This window comes from Lethenteron reissneri, chromosome 6 (assembly GCF_015708825.2).
Source record: "Lethenteron reissneri isolate LAM-NWPU_2019-01 chromosome 6, ASM1570882v1, whole genome shotgun sequence".
In the NCBI taxonomy this organism is placed as follows: domain Eukaryota; kingdom Metazoa; phylum Chordata; class Hyperoartia; order Petromyzontiformes; family Petromyzontidae; genus Lethenteron; species Lethenteron reissneri.
The window spans coordinates 3,462,432-3,481,924 of NC_083784.1; the positions used below are offsets into that span (position 1 = coordinate 3,462,432).

The 19,493-nt window shown below is 53.0% G+C and overlaps 1 protein-coding gene across 1 annotated transcript in view; it reads right to left on the minus strand.

Annotated features, from left to right (window-relative positions):
* LOC133353807 (adhesion G-protein coupled receptor G6-like) overlaps nt 1-19,493 on the minus strand; it is a 91,406-nt gene that overhangs the window by 26,979 nt on the left and 44,934 nt on the right. Inside the window, 13 exon segments of the mRNA XM_061570231.1 lie at nt 182-369; nt 2,568-2,584; nt 3,695-3,731; nt 5,254-5,309; nt 6,506-6,594; nt 8,597-8,667; nt 13,000-13,052; nt 13,054-13,127; nt 13,530-13,600; nt 15,105-15,231; nt 16,486-16,556; nt 17,862-17,988; nt 18,659-18,729. Of these exon segments, the coding sequence (XP_061426215.1) occupies nt 182-369; nt 2,568-2,584; nt 3,695-3,731; nt 5,254-5,309; nt 6,506-6,594; nt 8,597-8,667; nt 13,000-13,052; nt 13,054-13,127; nt 13,530-13,600; nt 15,105-15,231; nt 16,486-16,556; nt 17,862-17,988; nt 18,659-18,729 (1,052 nt within the window).

The following is a 19,493-nucleotide window of genomic DNA, read 5'->3' on the forward strand; positions in this document are numbered from 1 at the left end:
ACCCACAACCTCCTGCACACCAGGTGAGGTCGTCAACATCTTGCCACATCATAGGAACCTCCTTTGCCAGTAGCAAAATATGACAATTGGTTTTTTACCCTTTTATCTGGCAACAAAACTGACACTTTTTTTTTCTCGCCACGTGTGAACACGATGAACGTCGCAGGCGCGGGCGGCTTACTCGCGTTCCCCACGGAGGGTACGTCCAGCTGGATGGTGTTGACTCCGAGCAACCTCTCCAGCCGGGGCTTGAGGTTGACGATGGTGGAGCTGAGCTGGCTGCGGATTTCGCCGGAGATGTTGACAATGGCTGCGATGTTGTCGACATTGCCCGCCCTCCGCATCTCCAGCATCATGGTCACCGTGAAGCTGGGAGCCGACGCGTGGGGCAAGGGGCGAGACAGGAGAGGAGAATGAGGCGCATGCATCTCGCCGCGTGTGCATCCAGGGCAAGAATCATGACGCCGCTGTGGCCCTGAAGCCGTGACAAGCTTAAGAGGCCTTAATCGAGGAATGCCTGTGTATTTCTGTCAATTGTAAAATACTCATTTGAGGCTGAGTTGACCTAGTAGAGGCCCAGGAATAACCTTCACTGGTGTTGGCCGTGAGCGGGAATCAAAGTCGGGTCGCCAGGTTTGTGTTGGAGATGGAATAATAAGAACTGGTGCCATCTGGCAATGAAATTGGAAGGTGGGTTTGAACCATTGCCCTCTGCCAATGAAATAGGGAGATGGGATTGAACGAGTGCCCTCTGCCAATGAAATAGGGAAATGGGATTGAACCGGTGCCCTCTGCCAATGGAATAGGGAGGTGGAATTGAACCGGTGCCCTCTGCCAATGGAAAAGGGAGGTGGAATTGAACCGGTGCCCTCTGCCAATGAAATAGGGAGATGGGATTGAACGAGTGCCCTCTGCCAATGAAATAGGGAGGTGGAATTGAACCGGTGCCCTCTGCCAATGGAATAGGGAGGTGGAATTGAACCGGTGCCCTCTGCCAATGGAATAGGGAGATGGGATTGAACCAGTGCCCTCTGCCAATGGAATAGGGAGATGGGATTGAACCGGTGCCCTCTGGCAATGGAATTGGGAGGTGGAATTGAACCGGTGCCCTCTGCCAATGGAATAGGGAGGTGGAATTGAACCGGTGCCCTCTGGCAATGGAATAGGGAAGTGGAATTGAACCGGTGCCCTCTGGCAATGGAATTGGGAGGTGGACTTGAACCAGTGCCCTCTGGCAATGAAATAGGGAAGTGGAATTGAACCGGTGCCCTCTGGCAATGGAATAGGGAGATGGGATTGAACCAGTGCCCTCTGCCGATGGAATAGGGAGGTGGAATTGAACCGGTGCCCTCTGGCAATGGAATTGGGAGGTGGAATTGAACCGGTGCCCTCTGCCAATGGAATAGGGAGATGGGATTGAACCAGTGCCCTCTGCCAATGGAATTGGGAGGTGGAATTGAACCGGTGCCCTCTGGCAATGGAATTGGGAGGTGGAATTGAACCGGTGCCCTCTGGCAATGGAATTGGGAGGTGGAATTGAACCGGTGCCCTCTGGCAATGGAATAGGGAGATGGGATTGAACCAGTGCCCTCTGCCAATGGAATAGGGAGGTGGAATTGAACCGGTGCCCTCTGGCAATGGAATTGGGAGGTGGAATTGAACCGGTGCCCTCTGGCAATGGAATAGGGAGGTGGAATTGAACCGGTGCCCTCTGCCAATGGAATAGGGAGATGGGATTGAACCAGTGCCCTCTGCCAATAGAATAGGGAGGTGGAATTGAACCGGTGCCCTCTGGCAATGGAATTGGGAGGTGGAATTGAACCGGTGCCCTCTGGCAATGGAATTGGGAGGTGGAATTGAACCGGTGCCCTCTGCCAATGGAATAGGGAGATGGGATTGAACCAGTGCCCTCTGCCAATGGAATAGGGAGGTGGAATTGAACCGGTGCCCTCTGGCAATGGAATAGGGAGGTGGAATTGAACCGGTGCCCTCTGGCAATGGAATAGGGAGGTGGAATTGAACCGGTGCCCTCTGCCAATGGAATAGGGAGATGGGATTGAACCAGTGCCCTCTGCCAATGGAATAGGGAGATGGGATTGAACCGGTGCCCTCTGGCAATGGAATTGGGAGGTGGAATTGAACCGGTGCCCTCTGCCAATGGAATAGGGAAGTGGAATTGAACCGGTGCCCTCTGGCAATGGAATTGGCAGGTGGACTTGAACCAGTGCCCTCTGGCAATGGAATAGGGAAGTGGAATTGAACCAGTGCCCTCTGGCAATGGAATAGGGAGATGGGATTGAACCAGTGCCCTCTGCCGATGGAATAGGGAGATGGGATTGAACCGGTGCCCTCTGCCAATGGAATTGGGAGGTGGAATTGAACCGGTGCCGCCCTCTGGATTGCGAGTCCAGCGACGCGTCCCCGACTGCTGCACCACCACCACCACCACCGCGGGCGGCGGTGAGATTCGGGGCGAGCGCGCTTGTGAACGATTCCGCGGTGTCGCTCGTGGCCACGATTGCTCTGTTTGCGTGCGTCCCCCACCCCCCCTCCCGCCGCCGGCTTACTTCCACAGCTCGTCCGTCTACGGAGAGAGACAAAGAGAAACACACGCGGGCAGCAGCCGTCAACGATGACCGATTGCGTTCGCGATGCGCCCGTTCGTTTGAAAACGGACGCGCCCAATGACACGTGGGACCTGGTGGGGCACAGCGAGGAGGATCCCGATCTGCCGGTTGCGTGTTTTCAATTTCCTCTTGGAGGGATTTACTCGACCCCATCATATCTTGTCATTCCTCTCGGGGGGGGGGGGGGGTGTCCATAAAATCCATAAAATAAGTACTGTACCACATTGTTGGGGAAGTCAATAGTGGTTTTCCGATTGGATAAACTTTTCCCTCCCTGCCCGCCATGACAATGTGGAATTTCCGCCACTGGCTCAGACCTGTAAATGGGAGATGGGCACTGATCTCAGTGCTCATTCGAGCAGGAAATAACTTTAAACTTTCTTTAGAGTTCATTTGAAAAAGAAGAGACCTTGAATATTAACGGGATCTGATCACCCACGATTACGGCACGATGAGAAAGTTCAAAATACACGCACACATCAACAGCCAAGGTATAGTGTCATGCATATCCATGACCGTGTATGTCCAGGCGAGATGATGTGATCATTATTATCGTCAGCCATGCTCAAATGCACATTAGAGACGTCATAGGGACGTGTCAGAAATGAACCATGTGCTATTAAATTTTTTTTTTTTTTTACTTTTAAGAGCACGGCATTATTGACGAGGAACATGTCGTGTTTTGTTGTTGTTTGTTGTTGTTTGTGCTTGCGCACCACTACGAATGCAGCAGCAGCGTTATCAACAACATAACTGCTGGACATCTGTGGCAAAAAAGAGCTTCATAGCGCCTGGGATCCCTCCTCCTCCGGCGGTATAAACGGAGATTCTGACGAGTCTCTAAACTCATCTTATTGGTTCTTTCGGTAAAGTCACGTAGAAGGGAAATAATAAAATAATAAAAATAAAGCATAATACAATAATTCTCACGACGTTTCGGCCACAACGCAAGCAGCCGTCCTCACTTCCCTTCTACGTGACTTTACCGAAATAACCAAGAAGATGAATCCCTGCAGTCACGAAAGCTTTAAATCGAAAAAGAGTCTCTCCAACGGTGCAAAACTTACCGCACGCCGCACTCGCACTTTTCCTTGTCTCGTCACGCTGAAAACAAGGGGAACATTTCGCTCGAATTAGACGGCGGTCGTGATCGCGCGAGAGGGCACGCCTGTGCCATTCGCAAAGCGATCTCCCGCACTCACGGGGCTTAGCAAACCATCGAGCACATCACCGATGAATGCTCCAATCCACGCATCTCGTGGCTGTGTCGCTGAAATCCGCGCTGCGTCAACCACCTCATTGGACTGGACGAGGACAACCTTTGCATTCATCGTTTAAATAAAAACGGCTGCTTTTCACAACGGCATACGAAAGAAGAAGACGATGACGGGCTTAGCACGGAGGAATGCGCCGCCACGGCTTCGAGAGACAAGCACGTGGTCCTGTGCTCGTCTCTGGACGTTGCTGTGCCGTTGTTCCCAACGAACGAGACCCCCGGCTGCAGTCCAGCCAAGGGCTGCACCCAGCGGCGACTGTCCCATCGCCGGCCTGCGTGCAGGGCAAAGCCTCTGCCGCTAAGCGGGCGACGTTCGCTTCGTGGCTTGTCCCAAACGAAGCAATTTGTGTGTGTGTGTGTTTTTTTTAGATGCGTCAAATCTTCGGACATACTCTACTCCCTTCGTCGATTAACTTCGCGGTTAAGACAGCCGCCAGTTTTGGGTGGGGGGGGGGGGTGAGGCCGGAGTGGTGGGGGGGGGCTCATACAGCGAACCTCTGAATTCCCCCCCCACACCCCTCCTCCCTTCCCCTGGGCATCATCCTTCGTCGGGTCAAACCAGGTAACAGGTACGCCTTCACCCGCAAAGACAAAGATCCCCCGTATAGCCTTCAACACGGCTGTCGGGGCGAGTGCTGTTAGCGAGTCGCACCTGTGAAGGCTGGCAACGGCACACGAGGGCGGTGGGTGGCCAAACGCCACGCCCGGCCGCCTCTGTCTTCCCTAGTGGCGACGTTTACACGCCACACCAGGTACTCATTTGAGTCGCGATCTAGGGGAGGCCCAGGACCGTTTCAGATAATCGTCACTGGGTGTTGGCCGTGAGCGGGAACCCAACTCTGGTCGCCGGGTTCGTAGCGCCGCGCGCTGATCGCTGCACTGCCGCTTGTGCATTCACTCACTCACACACGCACGCACACACGCACACACACACACACGCATGCACGCACACACACACGCACACATGCACGGGCAGCCACACACATGCGTGCGAACAGAAGCGCGCACGCGAGGACACACCCTGCAGCTCCCATTGTCAGGTGACGTCGGGCGTGACTGGACGTTTCGTTTCTCATCGCTGGAATCTGACACCGTCTTAAGGTGACTCAGAGATCACGGGGACTGTGCATGGCCTGGCACAAGCGCCGTGGTCATGCAGAACAGAGCCCGGAGTGCAACGCACAACGACGCAGCGCCCGACGGACACTTCACGGCGATGACACACTCCGCTGGCTCCGACGCGGTTATCGGGGCTTGACCAGCTGGAATGTGAAATTGTAGCCGTTGTCTCTGCATCTACATCAGCAGCCGTACACAAGATGATGAAGATGAAGATGAATCGGCACGCACCTGATGTACTTCAAGTCCACGGTGTAGTTGAGTGTCCCTTTCAGATCATTTTTCACCTGCAAACCGAACCATAAAAACATTTTTAGTTTTGATACAAGCTGATAATCATAATCCATTGAGTGAGCCGATGCCCCCTGTCAGGCGATTTGAGTGCGCACATGCATTTATATAGACGCGCATCGAGACTTGACACAGGACATCATAGCAGCGAACGTCAAAGAGAGGGAGACGAGATCGTAGAGTCGAGCGAAATATAACGGCATGAATATGAAAAAAATAAAATCATTCTGCTCTTTAATTCAACAAATGCCATTGCTGAGTAAGAAGCTAGCAAACACAGAGCACTGCTTATCCAAGTAGTAAAAGACAAAGAGTTTAACGCGTTTCTTAAACCAAGCGAGGTTATTATTAATATAGCTTGGGGGATGAGGAGGGAGTAGAGATTATGGGGAGGGAATTCCACAGCGGAGCAGTGAGAGGGAAGATGTGGTGAGTGGGTGGGTGAGGGTGAGTGAGTGGATGTGTGAGTGGGTGGTTGAGTGGCTGAGTGTGTTGTGACCTGCGGTGAGTGTGTGGGTGAGGGTGAGTGATTGGGTGTGTGAGTGGGTGTGTGAGTGGGTGTGTGAGTGGCTGAGTGTGTTGTGACCTGCGGTGAGTGAGTGGGTGAGGGTGAGTGAGTGAGTGGGTGAGTGAGTGAGCAAGTGAGTGGGTGAGTGAGTGGGTGAGTGTGTTGTGACCTGTGGTGAGTGCGTGGGTGAGTGGGCGAGGGTAAGTGAGTGAGTTAGTGAGTGGGTGAGTGAGCGAGTTAGTGAGTGAGTGGGTGAGTGAGCGAGTTAGTGAGTGGGTGAGTGAGTGGGTGACTATGTTACTGTGACCTGCAGTGTGGTGGTGGTTGAACCCCATGTTGTGGATGAGTCAAAACAGTCAGTGTCTGGTAGAGACACGGCTGGAGGAATCAACCCGTGGAGTTCACGGGAACGGTAACCATGGTAGCAGTGACAGGGAATGGTAACCATGGTAGCAGTGACAGGGAATGGTAACCATGATAGAAATGTCAGGGAATGGTAACCATGGCAGCAGTGACAGGGAACATTGTAGCAGTGACAGGGAACGGTAACCATGGTAGCAGTGATCGGGAATGGTAACCATGGTAGCAGTGATAGGGAGCATGATAGCAGTGACAAGGAATGGTAACCATGGTAGCAGCAGTAGGAAACGGTTACCATGGTAGCAGTGATAACAGCAAACTCACCCACGAGGTCACCTCGGTTTTGACCGTTTCCTCACTCAGTTGACTGTTGTTGGTCAAAAACGCCATCGTCACATTCGAGTTGAAGAGCTCTTTACGTGATGGGGGCGAATAGGAGGAGAGAGGAGGGGGGGGGATCGGGAAACCATGAGAGAGAACAAAACATAGTTTCCAGGCTGCATCTTGGAATCCCTGCCTCACTTGATACAGCAAATCTGGCTGTGACGGTCCCACCTGATGACGGAGACTTGTGTTGCCTCCGAAACGTCGTGATTTTTATTATTTATTTTAATTGAATTTTTTTTTACCTACATGACTTTACCGAAAAAACTAAGAGTATGAATCCTTGCAGTCACGAAAACTTAAAATCTAGAAGTTTCCAGGCTCTCCGTTTATGGAAAAGCACAGCCTGTCCGTCCGTTCATCCAAGTCTCCCTTCATGTGTCTCTCCATCTGTCTGGCGCTGGTACGGTGCTGCTGATTGCTGGGTTGGAATCCGGGCCTCCAGCCGCGAGTGACTAAACAGGGCCCTCAAGTGCAGCGACGTGGTGGTCTCGGCCCGGTCACCAATGACCGCACAAAACAACCATCGCGTCGAAAAAAAAAGAAGTGGACCTGCACTTAATTTGGTGAAATACCAGCCCTGGGAATATAGAACATTGCACTTTTACTGTCACGTGACGGGCATCACTCTCTGGCGTGGCAGGGCGGCCGGGAAATCGCTGCCCCCCCACCCCCCTTACTCCGTGAACCAGGGGAGGTCATGATAATTGTTTTTTTACCCTTTAATCTGGCAACAAAACTGACACCTTTTTTACGAGGAGTCATGTTTGCATAGACCACAATACCTGCAGTCATAATGTAAACAGAAAACACAACTCTGATAATGTATGCACTGTCCTTGAAGTTGATTGGTCCACACTCAAGACAGCTTTCCTTAGAGCCTAGTCTCACATGGGTTGGACCAGATGACGCCAAAAGGCGCACAAGGGGGGATCACGCGAAGGCATCTCAGCGGTACTTCGGCGAGACCCGCCTCCGTTGGCCATTTGCGAACGCGACGGGCCACGCCGCCCGCGTTCGGAGCGGGGGTGCTGGAGCGAAGGGGAGAACGGTGGCGCGTTCTCCCCTTGGGCGAGCGTTCGCTGGGTGCTCGCTCTGTCTCTCTAACACCATCGTCGCGCTCGCCCTTTGAACGCGAGCGAGGCACCGACAAATTCTAACCCATCTTCTTGGTTCTTTCGGTAAAGTCACGTAGAAGGGAAGTAATAAAATAACAAAAATAAATCATAATAAAAATAATAATACATTTTTTTTTAATGTTTTATTTTTGTTATTGTATTAATTCCCTTCTACGTGACTTTACCGAAAGAACCAAGAAGATGAATCCCTGCAGTCACGAAAGCTTTAAATCGAAAAATTCTAACCCCTCGCGCAAAGGTTTCCAGCGTCGCCGCTGCATCCCCCCCGCCCCCCCCTGGGATCCAGGAGCTAATTCCGCCGCGAGCGCCGCACATCTAAGCCGCTGCATTCTTCTTGCCAAGGGGCGCGGCGAAACGGACCGACGCGTGTGTCGGTTTACACCGAGTTGAGCCGGGGGAAAGCGCTGGCCGCGGACCGGTTCGCCTGCCCAACCCAGCCTGGCCCGGCCCGGCTGTCCTGCGAGGCACCGGGACGTCAAGGATTTCCGCGCGAGACGAGTGCGGGCACGAACGGGTCAGCCGTCCGATTAGCGAGGTTCGGCTCCGTCACCCTCCGATTAGCGAGGTGCGGCGCGAAAGAAGTTGCACGCACACACGCACCCACAGACACACGCACGCACACACGCACCCACCCACACACACGCACACACACCCGCACACACACACCACACACACACACACGCACGCACCACGCACACGCACCACGCACGCACACACACACGCACGCACCCACACACGCACCCACAGACACACGCACCACACACACACGCACAGACGCACCACACGCACCCACACACACACGCACGCACAGACGCACCACACACACACACGCACGCACACACGCACCACACACACACACATCATGCACGCACCACGCGAGCGCTTGTCTCACCGAAGAGTTCGACGCAGTCGCCGAGGTCGGGTTCCTGCCACTCGGCGTCCGTGGTGTAGTGCGGCCGGTGGCTGTGGGGTCGGAGCAAAAAAGGGTCGGGGGGGCAAAGCGTGGTGAGGGCGCAGTCACGTGACCGCTCGATCGCGCCCGCCTCCACAACAGCGAGCCACCGGAGGGGTCATTTGGCCTACCAAGTTGGTCAGAAGCGTGTCGGAATAGGTGGACGTACCCACCGCAACTTTGTCCCACCGCTCGCGACATGCCGATCTCTGTAGCATTTATATTTCCTAACGTCGTGCGTGGCGCACACAGAGATCCCCAGATGAATTGTGCCTTATAAATGTAAAATGATACTGGTAGGAACCTCCTGGTTACACCAGCCCACAGGGGATTATTGTGTCCATCCGTCGTGCAGAGAGGGGCTGGGTGGGGAGGGTGGGGCTGGGTGGGGTGGGGAGGATGGGAGGGGCTGGGTGGGGGCTGGGTGGGGAGGGGAGGGTGGGAAGGGGCTGGGTGGGGAGGGTGGGGAGGAGAGGGTGGGGAGGGTGGGGCTGGGTGGGGAGGGGCTGGTCACCCCGTGGTGCCCTTATATAACTCAACGTTTAACCTACTCACGCCGGCTTGTGCCCGCCCACACAGTCGGGCATATTTGTGGAATACACCACGCCGCCGTTGACCCTGGCCATTGACCGAGCAACCCAACGTTCCTACCAGCTCCCTCCGCAGGAATGTGTTTAATGTTGGTATTATGATTAGTATCGACTAACTGCGGCGGTACACGCTGATGCTGCTGAGTGGGCAGAGGCAGGAGGGGAGGGGGTTGGATTTAAGAAACTTGCCACATTATTTCACCGGCCGCGCAACTCCAGTCCAAAGTCACATTATCCGCCCTGACCATTTAACCGCCCACCACCCAGTGCGGTACATATGCGCGTGGTTTCAACAGTGAGTTTTCTCTAGATGTGGACATATCAGAAACTAAGCTAAAAAAAACATTTATTTCTTGATTTGAAGCTTTCGTGACTGCAGGAATTCATACTCTTTGGTTCTTTCGGTAAAGTCACGTAGATAGGGAAATAAATAATAGATCACGACGTTTCGATCGCAACAACAAGCAATCGTTTTGAGGTGAGAGAGAGAAGCATGCCTTTGTGAGGACGCATTATATAGATCCGAGAGGGGGGAGGAGGGGGGGGAAGGGGAGGCCGTAACGGGCGAGAGGGTGGGGATGAAATTTAAAGAGGGCTGAGGTGAGAGAGAGAAAAATGGAAAAGGAAGTTTAGATATTTATTTCACCAGGTAAGGCCGACTGAGCTATTAGCCGTTTCCCAGAAGCGACCTGGCCACAAATGATAGCTCAAAAAGGTGGCTCATCACGTGAAAATGTCGAGCAACCAAATACTCTAAGCGCGCGTTTCTAAATGTGGAGGGAAAAACTGGAGGACCCGGAGAAGAATCCACCCCGGGGAAAGAGAGACACCGCAAACTCTAAATATACAGCAGCAGCAGCAGGCGTCAGGGTCAGGATCGAACCCACGACCTTCCTGCGTACCAGGCGAGGTAGTTAACATCTCGTAGCCAACGTGGCGCACCTCAGTCCCGAGCGAGATCATCGGCAATGGAGAACAACGCTGGCACCGCATTGCTTGCGGCGAAATCACCCGGAATGTGTGCGATCTCATCAGAGCCTGGGAGCTAAAGCTTGGGAGAGTACTGGGACGAGAGGCTGCCCTGTGACTTCGAGGTGGCCAAGGAGATGGAAGCTGAGCTATGGATTATTGAGTCCATCTGTGCGGAGGTCGCAGTGATAGCCCCCCCCCCCCCCCCACGTGTTTCGTGAGATCTCTCCAGGTCATCCGGTTTCCTCGCACAAGCCAAGGGCTCATTAAATGTAATTGGCCAAAAATGTTCAGTGCAGGACCCTCCTTTAAAAAGTTCCTTGACATTCAGTAAAACGGCTTAATCAATATCATAAACAATGTTATCGATGGATTTTACTCCTATGGATAGACTTGCACTCCCGCTCCGCCAGCCATAGGTATGTGGAATTTCCACCCTGGCTCAGACCTGTAAACGGGAGAATAGCGCCGATGCCTCAGTGCTCATTCGAGCAGGAACTCACTCGCGAATTGCTGACATTTCCACATCCGTCGAAGACGGCAGCAAAGTGATCGCTCCACGAAATCGAACAATTTGGGCCTCATTCGTGCGCCGGTTTGTCGCTGTCGATTTTTTGAGCAGCAGGCACGAGCGAGAGAATCCGTTTCATAGTCTGCGATTGTAAACAAAACGCCACGGGCTGGACGAGACTTTGCAAATATGTCTCTCTACCCCCCCCCACCCGTGTTTTCACCGCGAAAAAAAAACCAAATTAAATGTTTATAGCTGTTGAAAAAAACAAACGTGATCCCAGTGTTAAGATTCGCTCGGCCGGCCATGTTATATTATACTTTTTTATGTCACCCCCCCTCCCACCGCCAGCGTCGCGTGAGCCATCTGCGTGTTCGGACAGATAAGGTGTTGCTCACTGGGAATAATCATTTTTCGACGGTAATCTCTCCACACTTTTAAGGCAAATACGCGTGGTGGTGGGGTGGGGGGGGAGGGGTGGGCCGCGCTTGACGGGATTTTGACAGCTCGGGGGGGGGGGGGGTTTGGGGGAGAAGAGAGGACACGCGAGAAATGCGAGGAGCGGCCCCAACGTTTGTTTAATCTCGTGTGTCCGTATGACAGGATACGGTTCACGTCGGAGCGTGCACGCCGACGGAAGCGTATTTCATTTCAATTTCATCGGGATCCGCAGAGTGCCCATCGGCTATGCAATGCATAACAGGACATCGCTTCCCCCACCACGCCCACCCCCCGCCCCCCTCCCTCTACACCCCCCCCCCCCGCCGCCCATCCACCACTTCTCACCACCCCCCCCCCCCTTAAAAATGTGGGCTTTGGTTCCCGCGCAGGATGGTTTCTTCGTAAATATTTTTTGGGAACCGATTTCGGCGATTGTTAGCACGGCGAGCGAGGCCGCGTCTCCCTTCTTGATGATCGGCGGAGGAAAACAGGATGATAACAAGTATAACCTGTAAAAACAAAGTTTTTCACTATAAATCCTTTATATGCGTGGCGGCTAGAGTCCTCTCGTCCTCTGGCTTGAGATGGCTGCCACTTATGGGTCAGACGATTGCATTGCACCATTAAGCAATTGGTAATTAAATATTATATTTTTGTCCTAAAAAGTGTAAAATTTTGGAAAAAAACATTTTCACGAACATTAATTGTCACGCACAACGAGTCTGTGTGGAAAATGTCAGCTCGATTGGATCACGGGAAGTGGGTTCAACAACGACCGAAAGATTTGCACGGTCGTAAGCAAGCAAGCGAACTTAATATAAAGGATTTAAAAATACGAGAGCTCCCTTTAGCGAAGTTAGAATGAAAACGACAAAGAACAATTCCGTCGGTTTATTTTCTAACATCATCACCGACCTGTGAACGTGTGGTTGCTGGCTTCTGCGACAACTCAATTGTAAATGTGCTTTGAGGTTATTGTTGCTGCTTGTGAATGTCCACGTGATGAGCCACTTTTGTTGAGTGGCTATCATTTGTCCAAGCTAAGTCGCTTCGGAAAAATTAAGTTGAGTTCTTCAGTGGCCTTTGCCTGGTAGGATGGGGATGATTTAGTGTTGTATTTGTACGTGTTTGGGTGATCTTTACCTTTCTTGTACTTTGCACTCCAATACCTGTCAACCCCTTATCAGTGCCCCCTACCTTATTACAGACCAAATTCAGACCTTATTGGTTACCCTGTGCCCTTATAAATCTCAGCGTTCATCCTACAAAGTCCCGTCGCAAGGGAGAAACACAAACAAATAGATGAAAAACACTTTTTTTTTGCCCGTATTGAAACGACTGTACGCCGTATGGACCTGAAAACTCAATTTCCATGTACAAAAATACGGGGTAAACCGTATGGGTTGACAGCCATGCACTCCTATCACGTGTTTGTATTGTATATTGTTGTAACGTGCTTACGTCGTGCCCCTACTGGTCACCTGTGAAAAAGAGCTTCATAGGCTCATTGGATTCCTCCAGCACGAATAATATTCTCATTCTGTATGATTATGATGATTATTTTTGTCGTAAGAATCGGACGGCAATTTAAAATCCGCCAAACTCGTGAATCGCACGCGTGGAGAGTCCCACACGGTGGGGTCAGAGGGAGAGAGAGAGATCCTGACTTCCTGGCATGGCGAGGCAGGGGATCGCCACTGACAGACAGACAGAGAGAAAGAGAAGAGCTTTCTCGTTATCTCGACGAAAATATCACGCGAAACAAACTAAAACGAACTCGACCAGGACGATCGGTGCCGGGCACAAAAAAACCCCCGCAAAGCGGCGCTCACCAGGCGCGCGTGGCGTTCTTTTCGGGGTTCTGCCGGCACGGCAGGGACGTGTTCGAACGACTGCGGCGTCGACGGCCATGCGTACGACCCCTTCTTGTCGCTCAGCGTCGTCTCGTTGGGGCACGAAGCTGCGCAACAGGCAAAAGATCCCATGCACCCGCGGCGTAGCCTTCAACAGACTGTCGGGGCAAAGTGCCGTCAGCGAGCGGCACCTACGAAGGCCGGCACGGCACATGAGGTTGTGCGTGTGGCCAACATCACGCCCGGCTGCCTCGTGGCGATGTGAACGTGTAGCACGAGGTCGTCGCTTGAGGTTGAGTCGACCCCTAGGGGATGCCCGTGACGGGTTCAGATGCTCGTCATCCGATGACGGCTGCAAGCGGGAGTCGAACTCACCGACTGACGCTCGCCAAGGCCGGCAGTTGTATTACAAAATAAAGAAAGGTACGTGGGTAATTAAGTTATTTTCCAGGACGTAGCTCCAAAGATTTCCCCGCAATGGCCGTGGGTAGCCCTGGCAGTGGATGTACCTGTAACGATGTTGCAGTTGCTGACATTGGCCACTGCCCACCGAGGCACAATCTCGTACGGTTCCCGATCGCTGTCCAACACCAGAGAGAGAGAGACGGAATTAACTAAACATGCGGCAGTCACGTAACACTCGTTCCCCCCATGCTCAACGGAGCACACTGCAGATCCCACGGCACAGTTTACAAGTGTCGCGTTACCCAGTGCGCCACGCGAGCCGGGAATGTGTGAACGATTTTAATAATCGCCGGGACCCATATCTTTACGGGAGAGAGGTCCTCGCCCATAAACATCTGGCATGACGAATACGAATAGGTGTTACCCTTTCTGGCAAACAAAACGGTTGTGTTAAGATGTTCAACCACCAAATAGAAACCTTTTGCAAGGCATCAAGTCCGCATTAACCACACACACTTGCGGTGAACATGCAAACAAACTACGATAATAAATATATAGCATTGTCATTGAAATTGATTGGACTACAGCAGAGACAGACTTCTTTATGGCCTAGTCTCTCACCAGTGTGAGACCAGAGAACGCCAAAAGGCGAACGTCTGGCAGTTCACCAGCACTGATTCGAGCGAGCCCGACTCTGCTGACGAGACACTGGGATGTCGAAAGCAGTCCCGGCGGATTTTTCTATTTTTCTCACGCTGAATCGCCGTTGCTGGAATTCTGCTCTCCCAGAAGGGACGTTGGGAGCAAGGCCTTGCGCGAAATAGATTCGTGTGTTCTTGCCTGATCTAGCTCGAGTCATCGCTGGCTCGGCCCCGCGGGACTCGATCTACTCTTGTCACTCGGAGTTAAAAAGCAGAATGAGGGATAGACAAAACGTGTCTCAGAGCACATGCAAAGGTAGCATGAAGATGATGATAATGACGAGGATGGATGATTTGCAGAACATAATAATGAATCCAGCCGGCCGGTGGGCCGTAGCTCCAGCGAGCAATCAGAGCCACGTGATCGTTGAGCCATGAAAAATAATCGGAATCAGAACATGAAGTTATACCTGGCCACAAATAATCGCTCAACGAAGTGGCTTATCATGAAGGTGTAACATTTATAGCAGCCAAATACCGTGAACGCACGTCAATTCTCAATGTGGAAGGAAAAACCGGAGGACCTGGAGAAAAATCCACATGACCACGGGATGAGAGAGAGAGAAAACACCGCAAACTCCAAATATACAGCAGCATGCGTCAGGGTCGGGATCGAACCCACGACCTCCTGCGTACCAGGCGAGGTAGTTAACATCTCCTAGCCACCGTGATGATGGTGAGAAAGAGAGAGAAAAAACACCGCAAACTCCAAATATACAGCATGCGTCAGGGTCGGGATCGAACCCACGACCTACTGCGTACCAGGCAAGGTAGTTAACATCCCGCCACCGTATCTCTGGGACCTTGGATTCAGCCATTGTGTGTCGACTCAATGGGTTGTATATTCATCTCCCAGGTTAAATAAAGGACGAAAAAATCAACGCTCATCGGCCGCTATCGTTCCGCTGCTGGATGAAGGGCACTGTTCCCTTTCGCAACGACTCGTCGCACCCGGTGGATACCGCTCGGACCGCGTACCATCGCATCGTGGCGTTACTCTCGGGGTTCTGCATGCACGGTACGGATGCCGACTGGCCAGCTTGCGTCGACGGCCACTCGTACTCCCCTCTGTCCGCGATGACCGCTGTGGTCCACCGACAGAACACTGCGAAGAGAAACAAAGACGTAGATCCGCCGTGTAGCTTTCGTAGACTGTTGGGGCAAGTGTTGTAAGCGAGCACCTATGATAGCCGGCATGGCACACGAGGGGGTGGGTGGCCAGCACCACGCCCGACCGCCTTTGTCTCCCCAGTGGCGACGTTTACACACCACACTGGATACTAACTTTAGGCTGAGTCGATCTAGGAGAGGCACAAGACCAGTTCGGATATTTGTCACCGCTGTTGGCCACGAGCGGGAATCGGAATTCGAACTCAGGCCACTGGGTTTGTAGCGCAGGTGCATGGACACGTGAGCGAGCGAGCGAGCGAGTGCACACACGCGTGAGCTAGCAAATGCATACACGTGTGAGCGAGAGAGCGTGTACAGACGCGTGAGCGAGCGAGCGAGTGCACACACGCGTGAGCGAGCGAGTGCACACACGCATGAGCGAGCGAGCGCATGCACACACGCGTGAGCGAGTGAGTGCACACACGCGTGAGCGAGTGAGTGAGTGCGCACACGCGTGAGCGAGCGAGCGCATGCACACACACGTGAGCGAGTGAGCGAGTGAGTGCACACACGCATGAGCAAATGCACACACGCATGAGCTAGCGAGCGAGTGCACACACGCTTGAGCGAGCAAATGCACACACGCGTGAGCTAGCGAGCGAGTGCACACACGCGTGAGCGAGCGAGCGCGTACAGACGCGCCCACGTAGAGAGAGTGGCGTTCAGATAAACACGACACGGATGAACGCAAGCGGGGCAGGCTTTGCGCGCACTGACACCTGATCCCCACCCCCCCAACTCCCCCCCCCCAACTCCCACCCCCCCCGTTTCCAGAGGAAACTTTCAACCAAACTATTTTTCCAAGTGCCGTTTAACCCTCGCCAACGTTTCCACTGCCCACCGGTGCACGGCAGAGAGGGATAAAGGTGCAGCCCTGCAACTGCTTGCTCGCGACACCGCTGGTGGACAGGTCTCACACCAGACGGGAGCTCTAGAGAGCCGTCCCTAGACGGGATTTGGGGTTTTGCCTTCCACGCCGGAAAGACGTCTCGTAGGTGGGAGTACATACACCTGCACCGGTGAACCCGTTTACATCGCTGAGTGGGATTTATGAAGCGGGGGGAGGGGGTGGGGGTGATGGGGGGGGAGGGGGGGGTGATGGGGGGGGGTGATGGGGGGGGGGGCAGTCTGTACACCGTGTCCACTTCGACGCGCCGGCTCGGACCGCGACCACGACTCGAACTCTTACCCTGAATGTCCTCGCAGGCGCTGACATCCGCATCCAGCCACTGGGCACTGACACCAAACGGCATCAGCTCGCTGTTGCAAACATCAACAACAAACAACGACGCGATCAAAATCGGCTTGGGGGAGGCCTTCATCGAGCAGTGGATTGTGTATGCATGTTGAGTTTATTTTGCATCGTCTTTCACCGACCGGGGGGGAAGGACAAGAAACTAAACACGAAAAGCAGTTCCAAGAAATTGAGTTTTTAATTGAGATTTAAAGTGCAGAGCTCCCGTGGCTTCCTAATATCAGAAGGCAGAACGTTCCAGACGGCCGCAAGAAGCACATCTGAAAGCATGCGACGCGGTGACCATTTTTGTTCGATGGCCACCCAAAAGCCGCTGCTGCAAGGGATGATGATGATGATGCTGCTGATGAATTTTGACCATGGCTGATGATGCTGATGAATTAACAAACTGAGAGAAGCGACCCCAATGAGCATGAAGGCATCGTGGTAGGTGCCACGGTGGCTAGGTGATGTTAACTCTCTCGCCTGGTAAGCAGGAGGTTGTGGGTTCGATGCCGAACCTGACGCCTGCTGCATTTTGGAGTTTCCATGTCTCTCACCCCGTGGTCGCGTGGATTTGTCTCCGGGTCCCCCAGTTTTTTCCCCTCCATATTTAGAATCAACAACACGTGTTCAGAGTATTTGGCGATTATCAATTTCCACATGAAGATAAGCCACTGAGTTGAACTTGTTATGTGTGATCGCCAGGTCACTTCTGGACAAAAGAGCTCCACAGTGAAGCTCAGGGGGCCTTTCCCGGTAAAACTAGTTTATCGGGGTTTCCTTTTGCTTTCATATTAACAAAACGCGAGCCCGATACAGCACACAAGCGGGTGTCGTAATTCACGGACGATAACCCCCCGACGTGACTGAACCGTATGGAGGAGGCGGGAGGTAAAAGGTGTTGGGGAGAGGGGGGGTGAGTGCCCTTCACTGCCCCAACCAAGTGAGGGACGGAGGTAACGGAGGGAGGGGGAAGAAAAACCAACCGAGTGAGGCAAAGCTGGTGTAGTCGGGTGGGTGGAGGGGGAAGAGGGGGGATAGTTTAACACGTAGGCTTTCACGTCAAATATTATTCATAATAAACGTTTTTTGGTTAGATCGCGTTTTTTTAATATAAATGTGTCGTAACCCTCCACTACCCGACACGGCCTATCAGCAAAAAAGTGTCACGTTGACAAAAGACAAATAGTTCACTGCTTTAGCCCACCGGTGTGTTGAATAGTGAATCCACAACATTTACAATGTTTGAGTACGACGTTTCGCTGGTAATTACATCCAGCATCATCGGATAGCTTAGTTCTAGAGATGGGGCCGCGATCGTCGCTGACCAGGTGCGCGTGGCCGTCTGGTTGGGGTTCTGAGCACAGGGCACGGAGGCGTTGAACGGCGACCGCGTTTGGGGCCAGCTGTAGATGCCTTTGTCGCGCGTCGCGTTGACCTCTTCCCGGCAGATGGCTGCAGACAGACACACACACAGACACACACACACAAGCAAAGATAAAGATCACTCGTATAGCCTTAAATAGATTGTTGGGGCAAGTGCTGTTAGCGAGCACCTATGAAGGCCGGCACGGCACACGAGGGGGTGGGTGGCCAGCACCACGCCAGGCCGCCTTTGTCTCCCCAGTGGCGATGTTTACACATCACACCAGGTACTCATTTCAGGCTGAGTCGACCTAGAGGAGGCCCAGGACCGGGTCAAATAATCGTAGCTGGTGTTGGCTGTGGGCGGGAATTGAACCCGGGTCGCCAGGTTCGTAGCGCAGCGCGCTAACCGCTACACTACCACTCCCCACACACGTAGATACACACAGACAGACATGCAGACACAGACACACACAGACACACACACAGACACACACACGCAGACACACACACACACACATAGACAGACAGACACACACGTGCGTCAAAACGTACACAGGTGTACAACAAAGAACACAACCCCCCCCCCTACCTCGTATAGCCTGAACAGACTGTTGGGCTAAGTGCTGTTCGCGAGCAGGACCTATGAAGGCTACTCGCAAACAGGCTTCCGAGGCGGTGATGATGGCGGGGGGGGGGGGCAGTCTGTGCACCGTGCCCACCTCGATGCTCCGGCTCGGACCGCGACTCGAACTCTTACCCTCAATGTCCTCGCAGGCGCTCACGTCCGGATCCAGCCAACGGGCACTGACACCAAACGGCGTCAGCTCGCTGTCGCAAACATCAACAACAAACAACATTAACATCGGCTTGGGGGAGGCCTTCATCTAGCAGTGGTTGGTGTACGTATGTATGTTGAACTTCGTTGGTATCTTACGTAGCTAACCGTGTGAATTGGAGGTGCGGGGGAAGGACAACAGACTAAACACAAAAAGCAGTTCTCAAGAAATGGGTTGTCAATTTAGATTTAAAAGCGCAGAGCTCGAATGGTTTGCTAACATCGGAAGGAAGAGCGTTCCAGAGGGCGGAAGAAGGGCATCTGAAAGTACGCGATGCGGTGACATAATTTGTTCAATTGCCAGCCAAACGCCACTGTTGCGAGGGATGATGATGATGCTGATGAATTTTAACCATGGCTGATGATGCTCATGAATTCACAAACTGCGAGCGCATCTCCAGTGGGTGTGGAGACATCGTGGAGGGTGCCACGGTGGCGAGATGTTAACTACCTCGCCTGGTATGCAGGAGGTCATGGGTTCGATCCCGATCCCGACCCTGATGCCTGCTGTATTGTTGGAGTTTGCATGTCTCTCTCCCCGTGGTCGCGTTGATTGTCTCTGGGTCCGCTAGTTCTTTTCCCTCCATATTTATAATCAACGTATTTGGCCGCTACATATTTGCACGTGATGAGAAGCTACTGAAGTTGAGCTCGTCATTTGTGATCGCCAGGTTGCTTCTGGACAAAAGAGCCCCACAGTGAAGCTCAGAGGGCCTTTCCCGGTAAAACTAGTTTATCGGGGTTTCCTTTTGCTGTT